Source organism: Talpa europaea (assembly GCF_964194135.1).
Source record: "Talpa europaea genome assembly, chromosome: 12".
NCBI lineage: Eukaryota > Metazoa > Chordata > Mammalia > Eulipotyphla > Talpidae > Talpa > Talpa europaea.
The window spans coordinates 19230783-19249159 of record NC_140079.1 but is presented as its reverse complement, the minus strand read 5'-3'; the positions used below and the strand labels follow the sequence as shown (position 1 = coordinate 19249159).

The 18377-nt window shown below is 44.9% G+C and overlaps 1 protein-coding gene across 1 annotated transcript; it reads right to left on the bottom strand.

The window, feature by feature from the left end:
- Positions 1-868: 868 nt before the first annotated feature.
- Positions 869-12826, bottom strand: FOXR1 (forkhead box R1; the record flags this gene model as incomplete). Its single annotated transcript, XM_084249069.1, has 6 exons — positions 869-897; positions 1337-1578; positions 2396-2622; positions 2863-3119; positions 3228-3302; positions 12766-12826. 6 exons carry the CDS (start codon positions 12824-12826, stop codon positions 869-871), a joined length of 891 nt encoding a protein of 296 aa, XP_084105195.1.
- Between the last annotated feature and the right edge of the window lie 5551 nt (positions 12827-18377).

Genomic DNA, 18377 nt, shown 5'->3' with positions numbered 1-18377 from the left:
GTGAGAGGATTCCTCAGAGACAGAGTGGGGAGCAGAACAGGCAAACTGACTGAAATACACTGCTGAGGGGAGCAGCGGGCAAGACAGGAGAGGTCTGCTGCGCCATGTGGGTAGCTCCCTGGCCGGGGGATCGACCTTATGCAGCAGTGGCTGGCAATAGCTTGATAGCTCTGAGACTCAACCACTGGGCCACCAGGGAGGCCCTCTAAGGACTCTTAACTCACAAGTACTCTAGCTTCTGCTAAGGGCATGGTGGAGTCACACAGTACAACTTAGCTCTGGGCTCCCACCTCTCACCCCCATGGTAAATGGGAGAGTGGGAATGAGAATTAAGCCTGACTATTCCCTTTTTCAAGAAATTCTTTCCTCTCCCTTTCTCAGTGATCATTCACACCTCCTATGAGTCTGTCTTTCCTCCAGCTGTCCTACAAGCCATGCTTCCCTAGGCAGCTCTGCCCTGTCTCCACATAAATACAACCTCTCCTATGAGTAGATGGTGCTTCTTTGGGCCTTTGGCAATGCTGCAAGCTAGCATCTGCCAAGACTCCCTTGGTAATCCAGAAAAATGGGAAGTGATACACACAATAGACAATCAGGTATGCTAAATTATGGTCCTGCCCAATTATTCCCTACCATGGTAGCACCTTATTTTCTTCCTTTTAGAGTATGGGCTTCCTTTGCAACATAGCAGGCAACTGCCCACTGTATCCAGAACATCTATCATGTATCCAACTCAGGAGGAACATTCCATTTCCACCTCAGAGCTGACCTCTCCCTCTCCCTCCCTCTGTTGTCAAAGATCACACACATATACTAGGATGCTGCAGATAACTTTAATAAGGCATGGAGTGACTCCTGCTATTTGGAGTCATAGGTCAAAGAGGAAGGGCATCACATCTGTAAGAAAAGAAGAGTGTCAAAAGAATGTGCCTTTTATTGCTGCCTTTTCCTGAGCTTGGAATGTTCTCTCTCTCACACAGATAGCTACTTCCCCCCTCTCAAAGCCCAAATGCCACCTGGCCTCCAGGAAAGAAAAATTTCCATTTGCACATAACCCTTCACCCCATGTTTCTCACAGTGTGTGGTTATCATTTCTCTGAGATGCTGGGCTGTGAGTAGGGCCAATTGTACCTTCATTGTTTCTCCAGCAACTACCTGTACCTCACTCCCATATTTGTGTATGTGTGGGTCCCACCTCCTGGTCTTAGAAGGTGCTAACCTGCTCACAGAAGGTGCCCCCCGCCATGATGTGCCCTAGGCTCCTGCCTTCCACTCAGCCTTGGGTCAGGATCATCAGGTTCCCTCCCTCAGCCCCTCATATGAAGGGGCCTCACACCTGGCTGACTCATGCACTGCTGGATAGTTTCCAGCCGAGTGGAAGACAAGGCACGGGCCTCCTCCAAAAAACGACGGTTTCCCCTTTCAGTCAACTTCCAGAGGCAGGATCGAGGTCGTGTGTTGGCTGCCTCCCCCTGCATGCTGACAGGAATTTTCTCAAAGCTGTCTCGGAAACAGAGGTTGTGACGGATGGTGTTCTTCCAGCCTTCTGGAGCCGTCCGGAAAAATGGGAAGTGTTGTCTGTGAACAGGAAAAAGTCATAAGGAAAGGCATAGTTTCCTTGGGAGATGCCTACCCTTGAGCATGTTCTCTCCCCAGGGACTAGGATCTCAGCCCTTCTCTGAAGGCAAATAATGACAAGCTGGCCTAGAACAGCTTTCTGCTGATTGGACACATGGCAAAACCTCCCCAGGTGTATGGCTTATGCAAACTCTCATCTTTTAAACCCAGCTTGCTTACCCCATTCCCAGGTTCAATTTTTCTCTCTCCCTCCAAAGGCTGGGGACTTTGACTTGCAATAGGAACAAAGCAGATTCAGGTCTCTACCAACTACCGTGGGGGAAACCCTGGTCAAGAAGGGCCACCTCTTGAAGAGTGATATTCTGAGACTGTCCTGATAGGTGGAAGGCCTGAGAAACTTCCTCATACTCATGTGCACAGGAGCACCTAAGCTGAAAGTAAATCCCTTCTTAAAGGGCTTTCCTGGGGGTACAGGGAGCTCTTGGGAAAACCGATTTTATAATCCTGAGAGGAAAGATAGGAGAAATGACTTACCTAGCTGAAATTTGTTTGAAAGAACTAAGGTATAAAAAGGTTGGAGTTGTTTAGATGTAAAAGGGGGTGGGGTAGCTATCTTCCTGTGCGTGAGATATGTGGACATGTTTTTGGGAACAAACCAGAACCAGTGCCTGGAGAACTGGGCGTGCACTTGTCCTCTTAGATCCAGATGGGGGAACTGAGGCAGTGGCCTAGGGCCTAGGATAGACTGGAAGGTATCAGACCAAGGGTCCTGACCCCCACCCCAACCCCTCCTCCTCACAGGGCCCCTGGCACATACCGAGTGAAACTGTAGATCTGTTGCACGTTGAGGCCAGAAGGGGAACTGTTTCTTAATGCCAGTGCAATTAGGTGGAAGTAATTGAGAGGGGGCCGGGACCAGAGCCTGCCCTCCTGGCTGTTGGCGTGCCGAAGCCTCCGACTGTGGAGGGGGGCCCTTTTGTGAGAGGACGGGAAAGCCACAGAGGAGCTGTCATCCTGGTTCTCAGCCTCCTCCTCTTCTGTGAGCTAGAGGAGCACAGAGTAGGAACTGGTCCTGACTCCACAGCCTCTACTCCAGGGGTGCAATGGCAAGAAGGGGTGGTGGGCTAGCGCCACCATCTGGGCTTCCCCAACCCAAGGGCACAACTATTTTCTGAACCCAGTAACCCATTATTATCTTTAAGAAGAGAGAACTCTCTGATGCATTGTCCCTATCCCCACCCTGCCTATAGCCCAAGTCTGGCCCTCACCAGCAGAAATCCCTACCTCCCAGTTGCTGAAGGAAGAGGCAAGCCGCTTCCGCTTCTGAGGAGGGGACTGCTCACAGGAGGAAGGCAGCGGCAGTTCCACCACGGTGGCCTCTGAGCAGTTGTCAACATCTTCCTCTTTGGGAGGTAGCTGAGGGTCAGGCACTGTGCTCATCCGATCCTCTCCTTTAGTACGTTCTGACACCTCCAGCTTTCCAGGGGGGAACACGATGTTGGGGTTTACCCACATCCACAGATTGGGCTCAATATCTGGACCTGTGCAAAAAGAAAGGTGACTGGACCTCAGCTCACTGGCTTTGGTTGACCCTGGTGTCCAGCCTAGGTCACAGGGCCACGTCAGAGAACTTACTCCCCTCTACTCACCATCTTTATCAGGATTGGGTTTTTTTTTTAGTGGTAGCTTTGGTGGCTCAACTATTCGCAGTTTGTATCTGGCAACTGGCAAAAAGAAAGACAAGAGGATCAAAACAGCTTAGGATTTCCATTGTGGTCCTAGGATCCTGGGTCTTGAAGCTCCTAGAGATGGTTCTGGGCCCTGTTGGGGAGCTGACATCAACCATATTCTACTGGTTTTCCCTGTATCTCCCAGACTTTCTCATTCTCATCGACATTCTTCTCTTCTCACATATGCTGCCCTGAAGGATCTCATTAAGGAATGGTTGTGGCTTCGTTGTTTACCATCTAGAAACTAAGGGCCTCCAAATTTTTACCTCTAGTCCAGACTTCGTGCCTATTTTTAAAAAATATTTTATGTATTTTTTTTATTTATTCATGCATATGAGAGCTGGGGTGTAGGCCAGGGGTGCAGGGCGCAGGGGATTCAGAGGATTCACCAAAGACAGCGTGGGGGAGCAGAATAGGTGGACTGACTGAGAAGAGCAGCGGGCAAGACAGGAGAAGTCTGCTGTGCCATGTGGACCAGCTCTCTGGCCCAGGATAGAACTTGTGCTGCAGTGGCTCCTGACAGCTTCATAGTGCTGATACTGAACCCCTTGAGCCACCAGGGAGCCCCCCAAGACTTCCTGCCAATTGCCTATTGGATGTACTATTCTACTTGGGTAACCTGCAAGTACTTTGAAATCATTTTAAAAACTAAGCTCCCTCTTCCTGCTCTTCTTCCTGTATCCCTTATCTTGGCAAGTGGCACCAGCATCTAACCAGCTGTTCAGGTCAGACACTTGGAAATGTTCTTGATTCTTTTGGTACAGTTCCATGAAATCAATGAAGTCCTACCAGCCTAGTATAAGCCATACCTGAAATGGTGTTTATCCTCTTTAAGCTACCATAGGTACCATACTGCAGTTTGAGTGATCTGTGTAACCCTTCTGCCAAAAACTTTTTGATGACTTTCCATTGCCCTTGAGTCAAATCTTAACTCCTTGTGACAAGTCTACAAAGAAAGCCCTGGCTCTTCACTGGTGTTGAATTCTTCCTTCCAGTGTTTCCACCCATCTCTAATAGACCACACTCTAGATCAGGAGCCTTCCCACAAACTCTTTCCTTTGCTAGAAACACCCATCCCTCTTCTTGCTTGCCTAGTTAATTGCTACTCACCTATAATGTCTCTGATTAGACATCTTTCTAAAGCAGACCTTCTCTGATCACCTGTCTAAACACTCCCATGTCACTCATTTTTTTTTTTTTTATAGAGGCATGTTTATTTATTTATTTATTTGTTTGTTTGTTTCTTTGTTTTATACATGCACTGGGTACAGTCAGAAGCGTGGGAGGGTGAGAGAATTCACCAGAGCCAGAGCAGGGAGCAGAGCAGGCAGAAGGACCAAAGTACACTGCTGAGGGGAGCAGCGGGCGGCAGGAGAGGTCTGCGCGCCATGTGGAACCCTCCTCCGGTAGCCGGGGAGCAGCCGGGGATCGAACCGGCGCCGCAGAGGTAGCCGGCAGCTTCGCAACCCAGCGCTCAACCGCTGCGCCACCGGGGAGGCCCACCATGTCACTCATTTTATTGTAATTACTTGCTTAGTGTCTAGTCCCAGATCTGTCTTGTTCACTGCTTGGCACCTGGGAAGAACTCCACTTAATCGAATGAGGAACATATAGGCCACCAGTCTAAAAGCCAATCAGGTGTATATTAGAGCTATCTGCTTGGTGTTGTGGTGGCTCCTTGGGATTAAAGGGAACTATTTTTGTCTACCTCATTGTTCCATGAGTGTCATTCTATTACAGATGAATCTAGCTTTTTTTTTTGGGGGGGGTCTGGTGAATGATGACATTTATTGGAGGGCTCAATAATTACAAGTGATATTCATTACATTGCTAGTATTCAATACAGTATTCAAAAATGGGAAAAGCTGAGGAAGTCGGAAAGAAAAGGGCAAAATGACTATTATGTATAGGAAAAAAAAGATTAAACTAGAAACCATAGGGTCTCCCTGGTGGCACAGGGGTTAGAGATTCAGCACTATCAAGCTATCTTCAACCACTATGGCAAGAATTCAGTCCCTGGCCAGGGTGCTAACCCACATGGTGCAGCAGACCTTTTCTAGCTCACCCACTGCTCCCCTCAGCAGTGTATTTCAGTCGGTCCTGCTGTTCTGCTCCCCACTGTCTCTAATGAATCCTCTCACCCTCCACAACTCTGGCCTACACCCCAGTTCTATGCATAAAAATAAATCTTTAAATACTCTTTGTCTATACCAGCATTTAAGAAGTTGGAAATCATAGTGGGGGGCCTTGTTTCCTTGCTTGAGGAGGTAGGCTTGGAGATCAGGGAGACCAAGGTGGCTCGAGTTTATAGAACAGAATAGCAGACAGGAGAAAAGTGCACAGAGACCTCCTGAGTTCACACAGGGCTGGGTATAGTTCCTGTTTCCATTATGGGAGAAAACTTCACAATTCCTGGGACATTAGAGTACTCAGAAGGGTTTTACCTTAGTAGTAAAGAAATATTGACAACTGCTCTGATCTCACCTAACAAAGCCTAAAGCAAACCCAAAAAGATCGTACTGTTTCCAAGTAACTTAACTATGTCCCAGAACAAAGCTCCAGAACAGTTATATATAGACATACAAAAATATCCAGCACTCAAAGTAAAATTCACAATGTCTGGCATGCAATCAAAGTTACTACTAGGAATTCAAAATAGCAAGAAAGTAAGATGAATAATGGGAAGAAAAATATCACTCAATAAACACCAACCTACAAATCAGAGGGAGAGTTAGTAGATAAGGACATCAAGACAATTATTCTCATTGAATTCCATATGTTCAAGACATAAAAGATTAAACATGTAAAATAGACACATGGAAGCTATGGGACCCTAAATGAACCACAAGATATGAAAACTACAACGTCTAAGTTGAAAAATACAGTGGTTTGATTAATGCAGATTAGACATGACATAAGATTAGAGAACTTGGAGATACAGCAATAGAAACTTTCCAGAATGTAACAGAAGGAAAAAAAGATGACATCTTTTTTGTATAGACCATTAGTGAGCTACGAGGCAATTTGGCAATTTCAAGTGGCCTAAGTTAATTGCATAAGGAAGCCCTGAAGGAGAGGAAATATGGAGGATAAAAATATTTGAAGAAATGAAAATTATCCAAATTTCATGAAAACTATAAACACACGGATCTGGGCCTCCCCTGGTGGTGCAGCGGTTGAATGCTGGGCTGCAAAGCTGCCCGCAGCCTCTGCAGCGCCAGTTCGATCCGCGGCCACTGGGCGCCGGTCCCACATGGCATGCAGACCTCTGCTGCCGTGCCCGCTGCTCCCTTCAGCAGTGTATTTCATCGGTCTGCCTATTCTGTTCCCACTCTGGCTCTGGTGAATACTCTCACCACCTGCACCTCTGGCCTACACTGAGCTCTTGTTGCATAAATAAATAAATCTTTAAAATAGATAGATTAAATCTATGTAGGGTCCCGTAATCAGTTTAATAAGCAATGCAATTCAAACTGGCTTAAAGAATAGAGGAAATGGGGCCTCCCTGGTGGCGCAGCAGTTGAGCGCTGGGTTGCGAAGCTGCCCGCAGCCTCTGCAGTACTGGTTCGATCCCCAGCTGCTCCCCGGCCACCAGAGGAGGGTCCCACATGGCGCGCAGACCTCTCCTGCTGCCCGCTGCTCCCCTCAGCAGTGTACTTCGGTCCTTCTGCCTGCTCTGCTCCCCGCTCTGGCTCTGGTGAATTCTCTCACCCTCTCGCACTTCTGACTGTACCCAGTGCTTGTATAAATAAATGTTTTTTAAAAAAACAAAAACAAAAACAAAAACAAAAAACAAAACACACAGATCCAAGAAGCTAAAAGAATCCCTAAAACAAGAAACAAAGAAACCTATACCAAGACTTCTAATAATCAAATGCTTAAAAACCAGTAATTAAGAAAAAATGTTAGGGCCTCCCCTGGTGGCCCAGTGGTTGAGCGCTGAGCTGCGAAGCTGCCCGCAGCCTCTGCAGTGCCTGTTCTATCCCTGGCCGCAGGCGAGGGTCCCACAAGGTGGGACAGACCTCTCCTGCTGCACCCGCTGCGCCCCTCAGCAGTGTATTTCCTCACTCTGCCTGTTCTGTTCCCTGCTCTGGCTCTAGTGAATTCTCTCACCCTCCGTGCTTCTGACTGTACCCAGTGCTTGTATAAATAAATAAATAAATCTTAAAAAAAAAAAAGGGAAGAAATGTTAAAGATAGCCAGAGGAAATAAGGTATTTTACCTATACAGGAATGAAGACAAGGATGACAGTGTATTTCTTCTTAACAATGAAAGCCAGGAGAGAAATCTTTAGAGAATAATAAATAGAAGAAATAAAACTGACAACCTAGATTTCTAAATTCTACAAAAGTATATTTCAAAAAAAGGAGAAATAACTTTCAGAGTTAATAACCAATGGATGTGCACTGCAAGAAATATCAAAGGAAGGCAGATAGAAAATGGTACCAGATATAAACCTGGTTATGAGTGAAGGCACAGTTATGAATTAAGGCAGGAAGAGCAATGGAAATTGCAATTTCATGGATCTCTGAGAATAAGCAATGTCATTCAATCAAAAGTGACTACAAAAAGGCAATGCAATCCTGAGAGAAAAGAAGAAAAATGGAGGTACCACACAACCTGATATCAACTATATTATAAACTGATGGTAATCAAAAACAAAAACACAGACCAATGGAATGGAAAGCCCACTGTGGCATGAGTTTGATCCATGAGTTCGATCCCCGGCCAGAGAGCTAACCCACATGGTGCAGCAGACCACTCCTGCCTTGCCTCCTGCTCCCCTCAGCAGTATATTTCAGTAATCTACCTTTTCTGCTCCCTGCTCTGTCTCTGGTGAATCCTCTCACCCCCTGCACCTTTGGCCTACACCCCAGTTCTTGTATGCATAAAAAAAAAATCTTACAAAACCCCAAAACCTACCTTAGGATTTTCAATAATCTATGGTAACAACAAAAAAAAAACTGGAAAAAAATTGAAAGTTAATAATCACAAAGCCAACAAAATTATAAAGACTCTAGTAGTTAATTTAAAGAATGAACTAGACCTTCATGGAAAAAAGATGCAATCAATATTTAAGGACACAAAAGACCTGAATAAACACACAATACATATTAAGTCAATTACCTTCTAATTCATACATTTTTAGCAAATATTGTAACACTAAAAATCAAAACATTCTGCAGAGTAAAAATCACAGGAAAAAAAAATACAATAAACCAGAAAAAAATTTACTCAAAGTTCTCAGTTCTACAAATTAGTAAGAGCTAACACAAACCTATACATGGGCAAAAGACATGATTCAGTATTCACAAGGGGGAGATACAAGATGCTTAGCCTTATAGATAATATGAATACAATAGAGGCTGGAAGGACCACAAACTGAGGTTAACACCAAGGCTTCCAGTACTTTAACCAAACCTCACAAGTTTGGCCTTCTGGCCAAGATCCTGCGACTTCATGTTTTCGGAGGGTGTAACCATGAGGGTGTCGCTTTCTCTACGTTTGCTGTGGTTGAACCAAGAAAGAAGGTAAATACTGAGTTCTATGGAAATTTTGATTTGCAGAAAGATTTTGAGATGAAGAAGGGCTGGTACCTTTCAGAGTGCAAAGTGATTTTGGAATGTGAAGATTTTCTTTTTTTTTTTTTTAATTTTTTTTTTTTATTAAGGCATGCTTTATTTATTTATTTGTTTGTTTTTTCATACATGCACTGGGTACAGTCAGAAGCGCGGGAGGGTGAGAGAATTCACCAGAGCCAGAGCGGGGAGCAGAGCAGGCAGAAGGACCGAAGTACACTGCTGAGGGGAGCAGCGGGCAGCAGGAGAGGTCTGCGCGCCATGTGGGACCCTCCTCTGGTGGCCGGGGAGCAGCTGGGGATGGAACCAGTACTGCAGAGGCTGCGGGCAGCTTCGCAACCCAGCGCTCAACCGCTGCGCCACCGGGGAGGACCGAATGTGAAGATTTTCTTTGGGTTGACTTCCATAGAGATTTGTTGCTGATTTGTGTTCCTAAACTATGAAACAGGAATATCTGGACTAAAGAACAGTTGCTCTTTATAAATAATGAACAAATATGGTGTATTAAAAAAGGGAAAACATAAAATGCCTGTACCCCAGTTCTTGTATGCATAAATAAATAAATCTTAAAAAAAAAATTCTGTACGTGCCTCCTTGGTGGCACAGGGAGTAAAGTCTCAGCACTATCAAGCTATGCCAGCCACTGCAACATGAGTTCGATCCCCAGCCAGGGAGTTAACCCACATGGCACAGCAGACCTCTCCTGTCTTGCTTGCTGCTCCCCTCAGCAGTATATTTCAGTAGATCTGCCTGTTCTGCTCCCCACTCTGTCTCTGGTGAATCCTCTCACTCCCTGCACCTCTGGCCTATACCCCAGGTCTTATGTGCAGAAATAAATAAATCTTAAAAAAAAAAGAATCAGACAGGATTATCATTTACCATAACTTGCTGTCTACTTCTGTGTGTGTACATTCAAGTTTATGCACTAATCGTTGTTACCGTCATCTACCAAACTCTCCTTCACCCCCGCTCTTTTACGGGAATCTAACTCCCTGCTCTGGGTCACTAATACTACCCCTTGCTTCAAATCTTTGCTTTCTTAGTTCCTTGAACTCCTCCAAAAACTTGGCTTTCCATCATACTTGAGACAGTTCCTCTCTCAATGTCAACTTAAACCAGTAACTGCAGCCTATTTTGTCCTCTCCAATCTCTCTCATTTTTCTATCAATAAAAATGCACTACCTGGGCCTCCCCGGTGGCGCAGCGGTTGAGCGCTGGGTTGCGAAGCTGCCCGCAGCCTCCGCGACGCCGGTTCAATCCCCGGCTGCTCCCCGGCCACCGGAGGAGGGTCCCACATGGCGCGCAGACCTCCTCTGCAGCCCGCTGCTCCCCTCAGCAGTGTACTTCGGTCCTTCTGCCTGCTCTGCTCCCTGCTCTGGCTCTGGTGAATTCTCTCACCCTCCCGCGCTTCTGACTGTACCCAGTGCATGTATAAACAAAACAAACAAATAAATAAATAAATAACATGCCTCTATTAAAAAAAAAAAAAATGCACTACCTGCAATCTTGCTACCTAACTTCTTCTCAACTCCAGCTATCCTTTGATGCCACTGGTATTACCAATCCATCATCTATGGCTTTGCAATACTTGCTTCGTAGACTTGGATTAAATTAGGATTGTAATTTGGCCAAACAGAGCTCCAAAGCCATAGACGGTCAAAGGATTGATGGTATGTCAGAAAGCTAGCATGTCGAGGTGGATTCCAAGTTAAAGAAAAGAGAACCTCAAGTGATTGACAGCATAAAATGAAAGTGTGACAAGATTAACAGATGGGTGGTCTCAGCAGATCAAAATATAGGGCCTGTGCCGGCAGGCGAAGGTCCCACATGACACAGCCGACCTCTCCTGTCTCGCCCGCTGCTCCCCTCAGCAGTGTATTTCATCAGTCTGCCTGTTCTGTTCCCGCTCTGTGTCTGGTGAATCCTCTCACCTCCACCCCTCACCCGGTGCATTGGGCCTGTATCCTGGTTCTTGTATAAATAAATAAATCTTAAAAAAAAAAAAAAAAAAGATAGGGCCTGTCTGGTGTGTCTCTCCCCCCTTCCACAAACACAGATACCTTGTTCCTTCTCAGGGACAATATTCCAGTGATCTTCTCCTTTGTCTTTATTGGGTCATTTTCAGCAGCATTCAACAATGCTGTTAATTGTCTTATTTTATAAAAACAAGAACTTTTGTCCCTACTTTCTGTGCCAGACCACTATTCTTCTATATTTTTGCTTTCTTTTGAGGCAGGCAGAACTCTTTGAAAGAACTCCCTGTATTTTGTCTCCAGTCTCACTCCTTCTACTCTTAAACCCTTGCCAATAAGGTTTTTGCCTCACCACTCCACCAAAATGACTATATTACCAAGGTCAGCAATGACATTTACTTTGCTAAACCCAATTCCCCACTTCACTAAATCCAATAGTCAGCCCACATCTTATCTGGACCCCTAAGCACCATTCCCCTTAGCTGACCACTCCTTTCCCTGAAACTCTTTCATTCCTTGGTTTCTAGGAAAGGGCAAACCCTTTCTTAGATTTTCAATGGCCATTTCCTTTTGCTTATTATCTCATCTCCAATCTCTTTACAATGAAATGCCCTTGGGGGTCACCCTTGAGGTGTGGGTCTCTCTTCTCCATTCTCACTTCTTAAATGACACCCCTATACCAAAGACTCAAAATTTATATCTGCAGTCCACACCTCTCTCCAGACTCAATACATCTACCTGTTTACTCAACATTTTTACTGGGATATATAAAAAATACCTCACACTCTGCATGCTCACCAGAAATCTTGATCTTCCCCTAAACCTGTGTAACCAGAAGCCTTCCCATCTCAGCACTAGGCCACCCTGGTTATAGGAATTGTTGCTTATGGTGGCAAAGAGTGGGAGGCAATGCTTGCTTGGGCAGGACATAAACTAAAATTGGAGCCACACAGAGAAGATTAGCATGGTCCCTGTGTAAGGAGCTGGAGGCAGTCTAGGTTTCCCTTGTCAGGAAAATGCAAAAGCTGTATATGCAAAATATGGAATACTACGCAGCAGTCAGAAGTGATGACTGCAGATCTACACTCAACAACATGAAGAGCTCTCAAAAAACAATGAGCAGGAGAGGTGGGGGGAAGCAATGAGCATTATGGAAATTAAGGTCACCAGCACACACAAATAATGCTAAATCTCTTCAAAGATACACATACCTAAAGACAGTTCATCCATAAGGGTGGCTATATGGGAGGTAGAGCTGGTGGGGGGGTACAAAGGGTGAGCTAATCCAAGTACCTTATCCCCACAGAAGGCAATAATGTACACCCACAGAGGAGGTGATAATCCAACCCTCTTGCACTTCAAGTTGAAAGAGAATAAAACATTTTTAAAAAGTCCACCTTGGTCAACCACCCATTCAGCAAATAATGAGCCCCTCTAGGCGTCAGGTGATGTATTAAGAGGTGAGGGTACAGCCACGTACAGACCTGATAATGATTTGTTTTTTCGAAGAGGAAAATAAGTAAAACATCGCCAAATGGCGTTAGAGCGCCATGGAGCAAAGGTCGAGAAGAGGCCTAGAAAGTTCTCTTAGGCACAGGGCTGGTGGGGTAGAGCTGGGAGCGGCGGTGGGACCCGCTGCCCTCAGCGGGCTTGCAGTCGGGGAACGGGGTCCCCCCACCAGCCGAGCGGGAGGGTGGGGGTGGGGTTCCGGAACGCCGCAAGGCGGGGGTGCAGGGCCCCCAGATTCGAGCAGTCTTACCATCGGGGCTGGTCCTGAGTGGGGAGGAGAGCTGAGGCTGGGGTGCGGGGCTGGGTGCTCCCCCAAGACCCGGACCCCCACCCCCCCCACGCCCCCCCCCCCCCGCCTATGGCGGCCGCCCCTCCCCCACCCAGCTGGGCACTCACGTTTCTGCTCGGCGGGGGGCAGGTGCGAGGTGGTGAAGGCCAGAAAGAGCTCGTTCCCCATGTCCCAGTCCAGCAGTCCCGGGACTTGGCCATGGAGGCTGGCCCAGAAGTCGAGGTGCTGGAGTTTCAGGTCCACCGTTATGGAGCAGCGCGCTAGCCCGGCCGAAGTTGGGAGATTCCCGGGAGAGACTGAGGCCGAGGCCGCCGGGCCGAGCACTTCCTCAAATCCTGGCTCCGGCCCTGATTGACTCGGGCTGGCTGAGGACGCTCAGGTGTGCAGGCCCGTTCGACGCCCTTAATCTCCTCAGCCTCCCGAGTCCTGCGCACCAGGCCCTCCTCCACACCCCCAGGCTTTCCTTTTGGTGTTTAGGGACCTCGGGGCTACGGAAGGGAGGTATCGCAGACCCTCTTCTGCACAAAATTAATTTTATTTAACAGTTTAGCTACCATTTAAAAACCATCCCGAGACAGTACTGAAAGCTAATCTCTAGAAGCACTGACAGGTTTTAAGGTTTATCCAAGATTACATCTGTAGTAGATGCAGATGGGATTAAAGGATGACTTAATTTTTTAAAAAATTGTTTTTAGAGTTTCACATTTACAGAAAAATCTATTTTAAAATTCCTGTATACCTACATCTTCAAATTCACCCATTTATGCCATCATTAACGTTTGATTACATTTTTATTTTTCTCTCCATATGTAAGGAAAAAGATCCAGTATTTTTTTCTGAACATTTGAGAACACGGCCCTTTATCTGTAAATACTTAAGTATGTATTTCCTAAAAACAAAGATATTTATTTGCTCATAATTAGAAAAAATTGAAAACTGTCAAAATCAGAAATTTTAACATAGATTCATTATCTTATTTAATATACAGATCTTTTTCAAATTTATCAATTGTCCCAATAGTGACCTTTATATAAATTCGTTTTCTGGGCTAGGATCCATTTCAGGACAATGAAATGAATTTAATTTTCATATTTCTTTGATCTAGAGCAGTTTTACACCGTTTTTAGTCTTCCCCTAACAATGACATTTTTTAAGAGTACTCGTCATTTATTTTGTAGAATATTCCTTAGTTTGGGTTTGTCTCACAATTAGACTTAAATTGTGCATTTTTGGCAAAAATACCAAAAGTCTTGTTTCTTACTACATCTAAGAGGCATGTGGTTTAAGTTTGTCTCATTAGTGATGTTACTTTAGATCACTGGGTTTAGTGATAGCCACTATGTTTCTCTACTGTAAAAGTACCTTTTCCCTTTTGTAAATACTAAGCAATTTGTGGAGGGATACTTTGAAATGCTATAAATTCCTGTTCCTTATCAATTCTAGCATCCATGGATGCTAAATGGATCATTAGTATGATTGGTGTAAAAATGATAATTATTCTAAATCAATCATTCTTTTTCCATTTATTTAGAGACATTCTATTATAAAAGTTTTTCTTTATCCCATATTTGTTTGTTATCAGTATGTATGGGCTCAAAGGATTCTTATTTAATTGAGTGGATTGTAACTCATTACTATCATTGTGTCTTTTAATCCTCAAATTGTCCCAGGTTTTACCAGTGGGTGAGGCAGCTCCCTCTGGTGCCTACCTATGGCATCCTGGGTTTGTGATCAACACCTGTCCACCCTGTAGGGTGTTTCCCGTTGCTTGGGTACCAGATAGGAAACTTCGAGACTATTACTTGGCACATAGGAGACCCTCAATACATGTTGAAACAATTACTTCTAAATGAAACCAATTACTTCTAAAAGTTTACTAGGACTCTACCTTTAATACCAAAAATATTTTAGTGATCATTTCTCTAATTATAAAATACATGTTTGATGTTTCATTTTGTTTAGTAAAAAACTGTTCTTATAATGCAGCCATCCTTTTATAACCTTCTTCAAATAAGTGTACTATTTAAGAAAGTTCATATCAAGTAAATCATATAACTTATGATGATTAACATTGATATATAGAGAGAAATTCCTCCAATTCATCAAAAAACAAATGATCCAGTATAAAAATGGACAAAAGACTTGGAAAGACATTTTTCCAAGGATATAAAAATGTCCAATAAACACATGAAAAGATGTTCAGTGTTTCTAATAGAGATATATACATCCAAACTACAATGAGACCCCCTTTCTCATCCATTGGGATGGCTGTTATAACCATCAACAGGTGGTTGAGGTCCATCAGCGGGTGAATAGATAAGCAAAGTGTGATATATATTCACGCAATGGAATATTATTTCGCCTTGAAAAGGAACACAATTCTGATATTTGCTAGAACATGAACCTTGAAAACATTATGCTAAGTGAAATAAACCGCACACAAAAGGACAAATTTTGCTTGATTCCACTTTCATGAGATACCTAAAATAGCCAAATTCAGAGATAGAAAGTAGAGTGGTGGTTGCCATAGGTGGGGAGGAGAGGAATAGGGAATTATTGTTTAATGGGCACAGAGTTTCTGTTTGAGATGATGGAAAATTCCTGGAGATAGATAAATAGTTGTACAAAATGTGAATGCCACTGAGCAGTCCACTTATAATTGTTAAGACAGTAAAAAAAATTAATTTTAAAAGGTCTGGTTTATTAGGAAAAAGGAAGGAGAAAAAGGTGCTTACATAGACACAAAGGTACAGAAAGCTGCATCTGAAAGGGACAGGTTTATAGGAGACATCCACATAGACATAAGCAAAATTGGGATAAGAGCTGTGACATTTACTTTACCACAATTTAAAAACATTCAACAATTAAAAAAATTAGAAAAAAATCAGTTATTTCCAAACTTTGCCACACAGTAGAATTTTCTGGGAGCTTTAAAAAATACCATTGTCTGGGGCCTCCCCAGTGGCGCAGCGGTTAAGCGCTGGGTTGCGAAGCTGCTCGCAGCCTCTGCAGCGCTGGTTCGATCCCCGGCTGCTCCCCGGCCACAAGAGGAGGGTCCCACATGGCGCGCAGACCTCTCCTGCCGCCCGCTGCTCCCCTTAGCAGTGTACTTCGGTCCTTCTGCCTGCTCTGCTCCCCGCTCTGGCTCTGGTGAATTCTCTCACCCTCCCGTGCTTCTGGCTGTACCCAGTGCATGTGTAAACAAAACAAAACAAACAAACAAACAAACAAATAAATAAATAAACATGCCTCTATAAAATTAAAAAAAAAAAATACCATTGTCTGGCTCCCATCCTGAGTCACTCTGATTTAGGAAGGGGTGCCCTGAATTTTTCTTTTTGGTGTCCTGATCACCCAATTCCAAATGTGGGGATCCCCCTATATACAACAAACAATTTTCTGGACATCATCTGGGTATCTTACATTCAACTCAATTCTAGTACTAATAGGGGAGAGCATTACATTACACAATCGGGCTCAGTCTTACAAGACTGCATGCACCTCTTGCCCCCCAACTTCAGAACCAGTTGCAAGCCCAGGTGCTTCTGCCAGACAAGCTGTAAAGCAGAGGTTTCCATGGCCCTCACCTCTGTTTCAATTGATTTATTAGAGCGAGCGGCTCACAATATTTAAAGAAGCAGTTTATTTACTAGATTACAGGTTTATTATGAAACGATATAACTCAGGAACAGCCCAGTAGAAGTAGAGATGCACAAGGCAAAGTGTGTGGAAAGGGGTGCTGGGCTTCCATACGCCCACTAAGGAATGCTCTCCCCAAATCTCCAGTTCTTCACCAATCCAGAACCTCATCCTTTGGGGATTTTATGGAGGTGCCAGTATAGAGGCATGATTGATTTACTCACAGCCACTTACTATAGATCCAATCTCCAGCTTCTCTTTCCTTCCTGGAGGTCAGGGTGGAAATGAAAGTTTCAACCCTCTAATCCTGGCAACCAACGCCCATCTTTAGGCGGGGTCCAAAGCTGCTTCATTAACATAACAAAATATAAACAGTATTAGCATAACAAAAGTCACCTTTATCACTCACATTCTACTTAAGAAAGCCCAAGGATTTTCGAAGCCATGGGACTGGAACCTGAGGGAAAGCCAACTAAATAAAATATGTTTGAGAAATATATATATATATATAAATATAAATATTTGTTTGTATGTATGTATGTATGTATTTGGTCTTGAGTGACCAAATACATATATATATATATTTTTTTTTTCTTATAAATCACAGTAACTCACCTGGGCATTGTGGTCTTTAAAAGCCCCGTAGGTATACTTTATTTATTTTTATTTTTATTTTTAAATATTTATTTATTTATTTATTTATTTATTTATACAAGCACTGGGTACAGTCAGAAGCGCGGGAGGGTGAGAGAATTCACCAGAGCTAGAGCGGGGAACAGAACAGGCAGACCGACGAAATACACTGCTGAGGGGAGCAGCGGGCGCAGCAGGAGAGGTCTGCACGCCATGTGGGACCCTCGCTGGCGGCCGGGAATCGAACCAGCATTGCAGAGGCTGCCCACAGCCCAGTGCTCAACCGCTGCGCCACCAGGGGAAGCCCTATTTTTGTTATTTTTTATTTTTTTATTTTATTTTATTTTTTTAATAGAGGCATGTTTTATTTATTTATTTTGTTTGTTTGTTTTGTTCATACATGCACTGGGTACAGTCAGAAGTTTGGGGGGGGAGAGGTGAATTTGTAACAGGGTGGTCCCCAGGAAAGGGGGAGGTTCCCTGCCCCACCCAAGGAAGGGTGGAGCTGAGCAGGAAGAGGAGAAGCTGAAAAAGAGGCTGAGGAAGGAAGCAGGATGGAGCCAGGAGACCTGGAGGAGGCGCATGGAGCCTAGAGACACGTGAAGAAACTGCGCTTGTCTTTTGGTTGTGGACTGGGTGACACAGATGTGGGTGAGACCCGTGGGGAGGTGACAATGGCAGCTTTTATCTGGATGTTGATTTTGCTCTTTTCCTTCCGGGCTTGTCCGGTTGTTTGTGACCCTTTGCTGTGGGTCCCCACTGGAAGATGCTTTAGACTTGTAGCAGGCTTTGGGGCTTTGCTCTGGGCCGATCCCATATGGATGGACTTTTACCCACGAGGGGATGGGTAACTTTGGGTGCTTGATTTAGAAACTAGACTCTTTGCCTTACCTGTATTGTTTCCTAGTTTTATTAAAGTTCCTTCCCATTAAAGTTCCTTCTCCTATGTTTTGTGTTGATGAGGCGGATGGCCGAACCCATTTAGAATAGGCAGGTTTGCGGGGTTTGGGCTGCCCCTCTCCCTGTCCTATAACAGATTTGGCGACCACCAGAATTCACCAGAGCCAGAGCGGGGAGCAGAGCAGGCAGAAGGACCGAAGTACACTGCTGAGGGGAGCAGCGGGCGGCAGGAGAGGTCTGCGTGCCATGTGGGACCCTCCTCCGGTGGCCGGGGAGCAGCTGGGGATTGAACCGGCGCCACAGAGGCCGTGGGCAGCTTTGCAACCCAGCGCTCAACCGCTGTGCCACCGGGGAGGCCCTATTTTTGTTATTTTTTAAAAGATTTTATTTATTTACGTATACAAGAGCTGGGGTGTAGCCAGAGGCACAGTGGGGGGTTGGGAGGGTGAGAGGATTTGTTAGGGGGAAATGATGCCCTGAGCTAATCCCATACAGGCTTTGTGGACTCCACCCCCACTCCAGACTAAAGCCATCAGGACATTGGGAA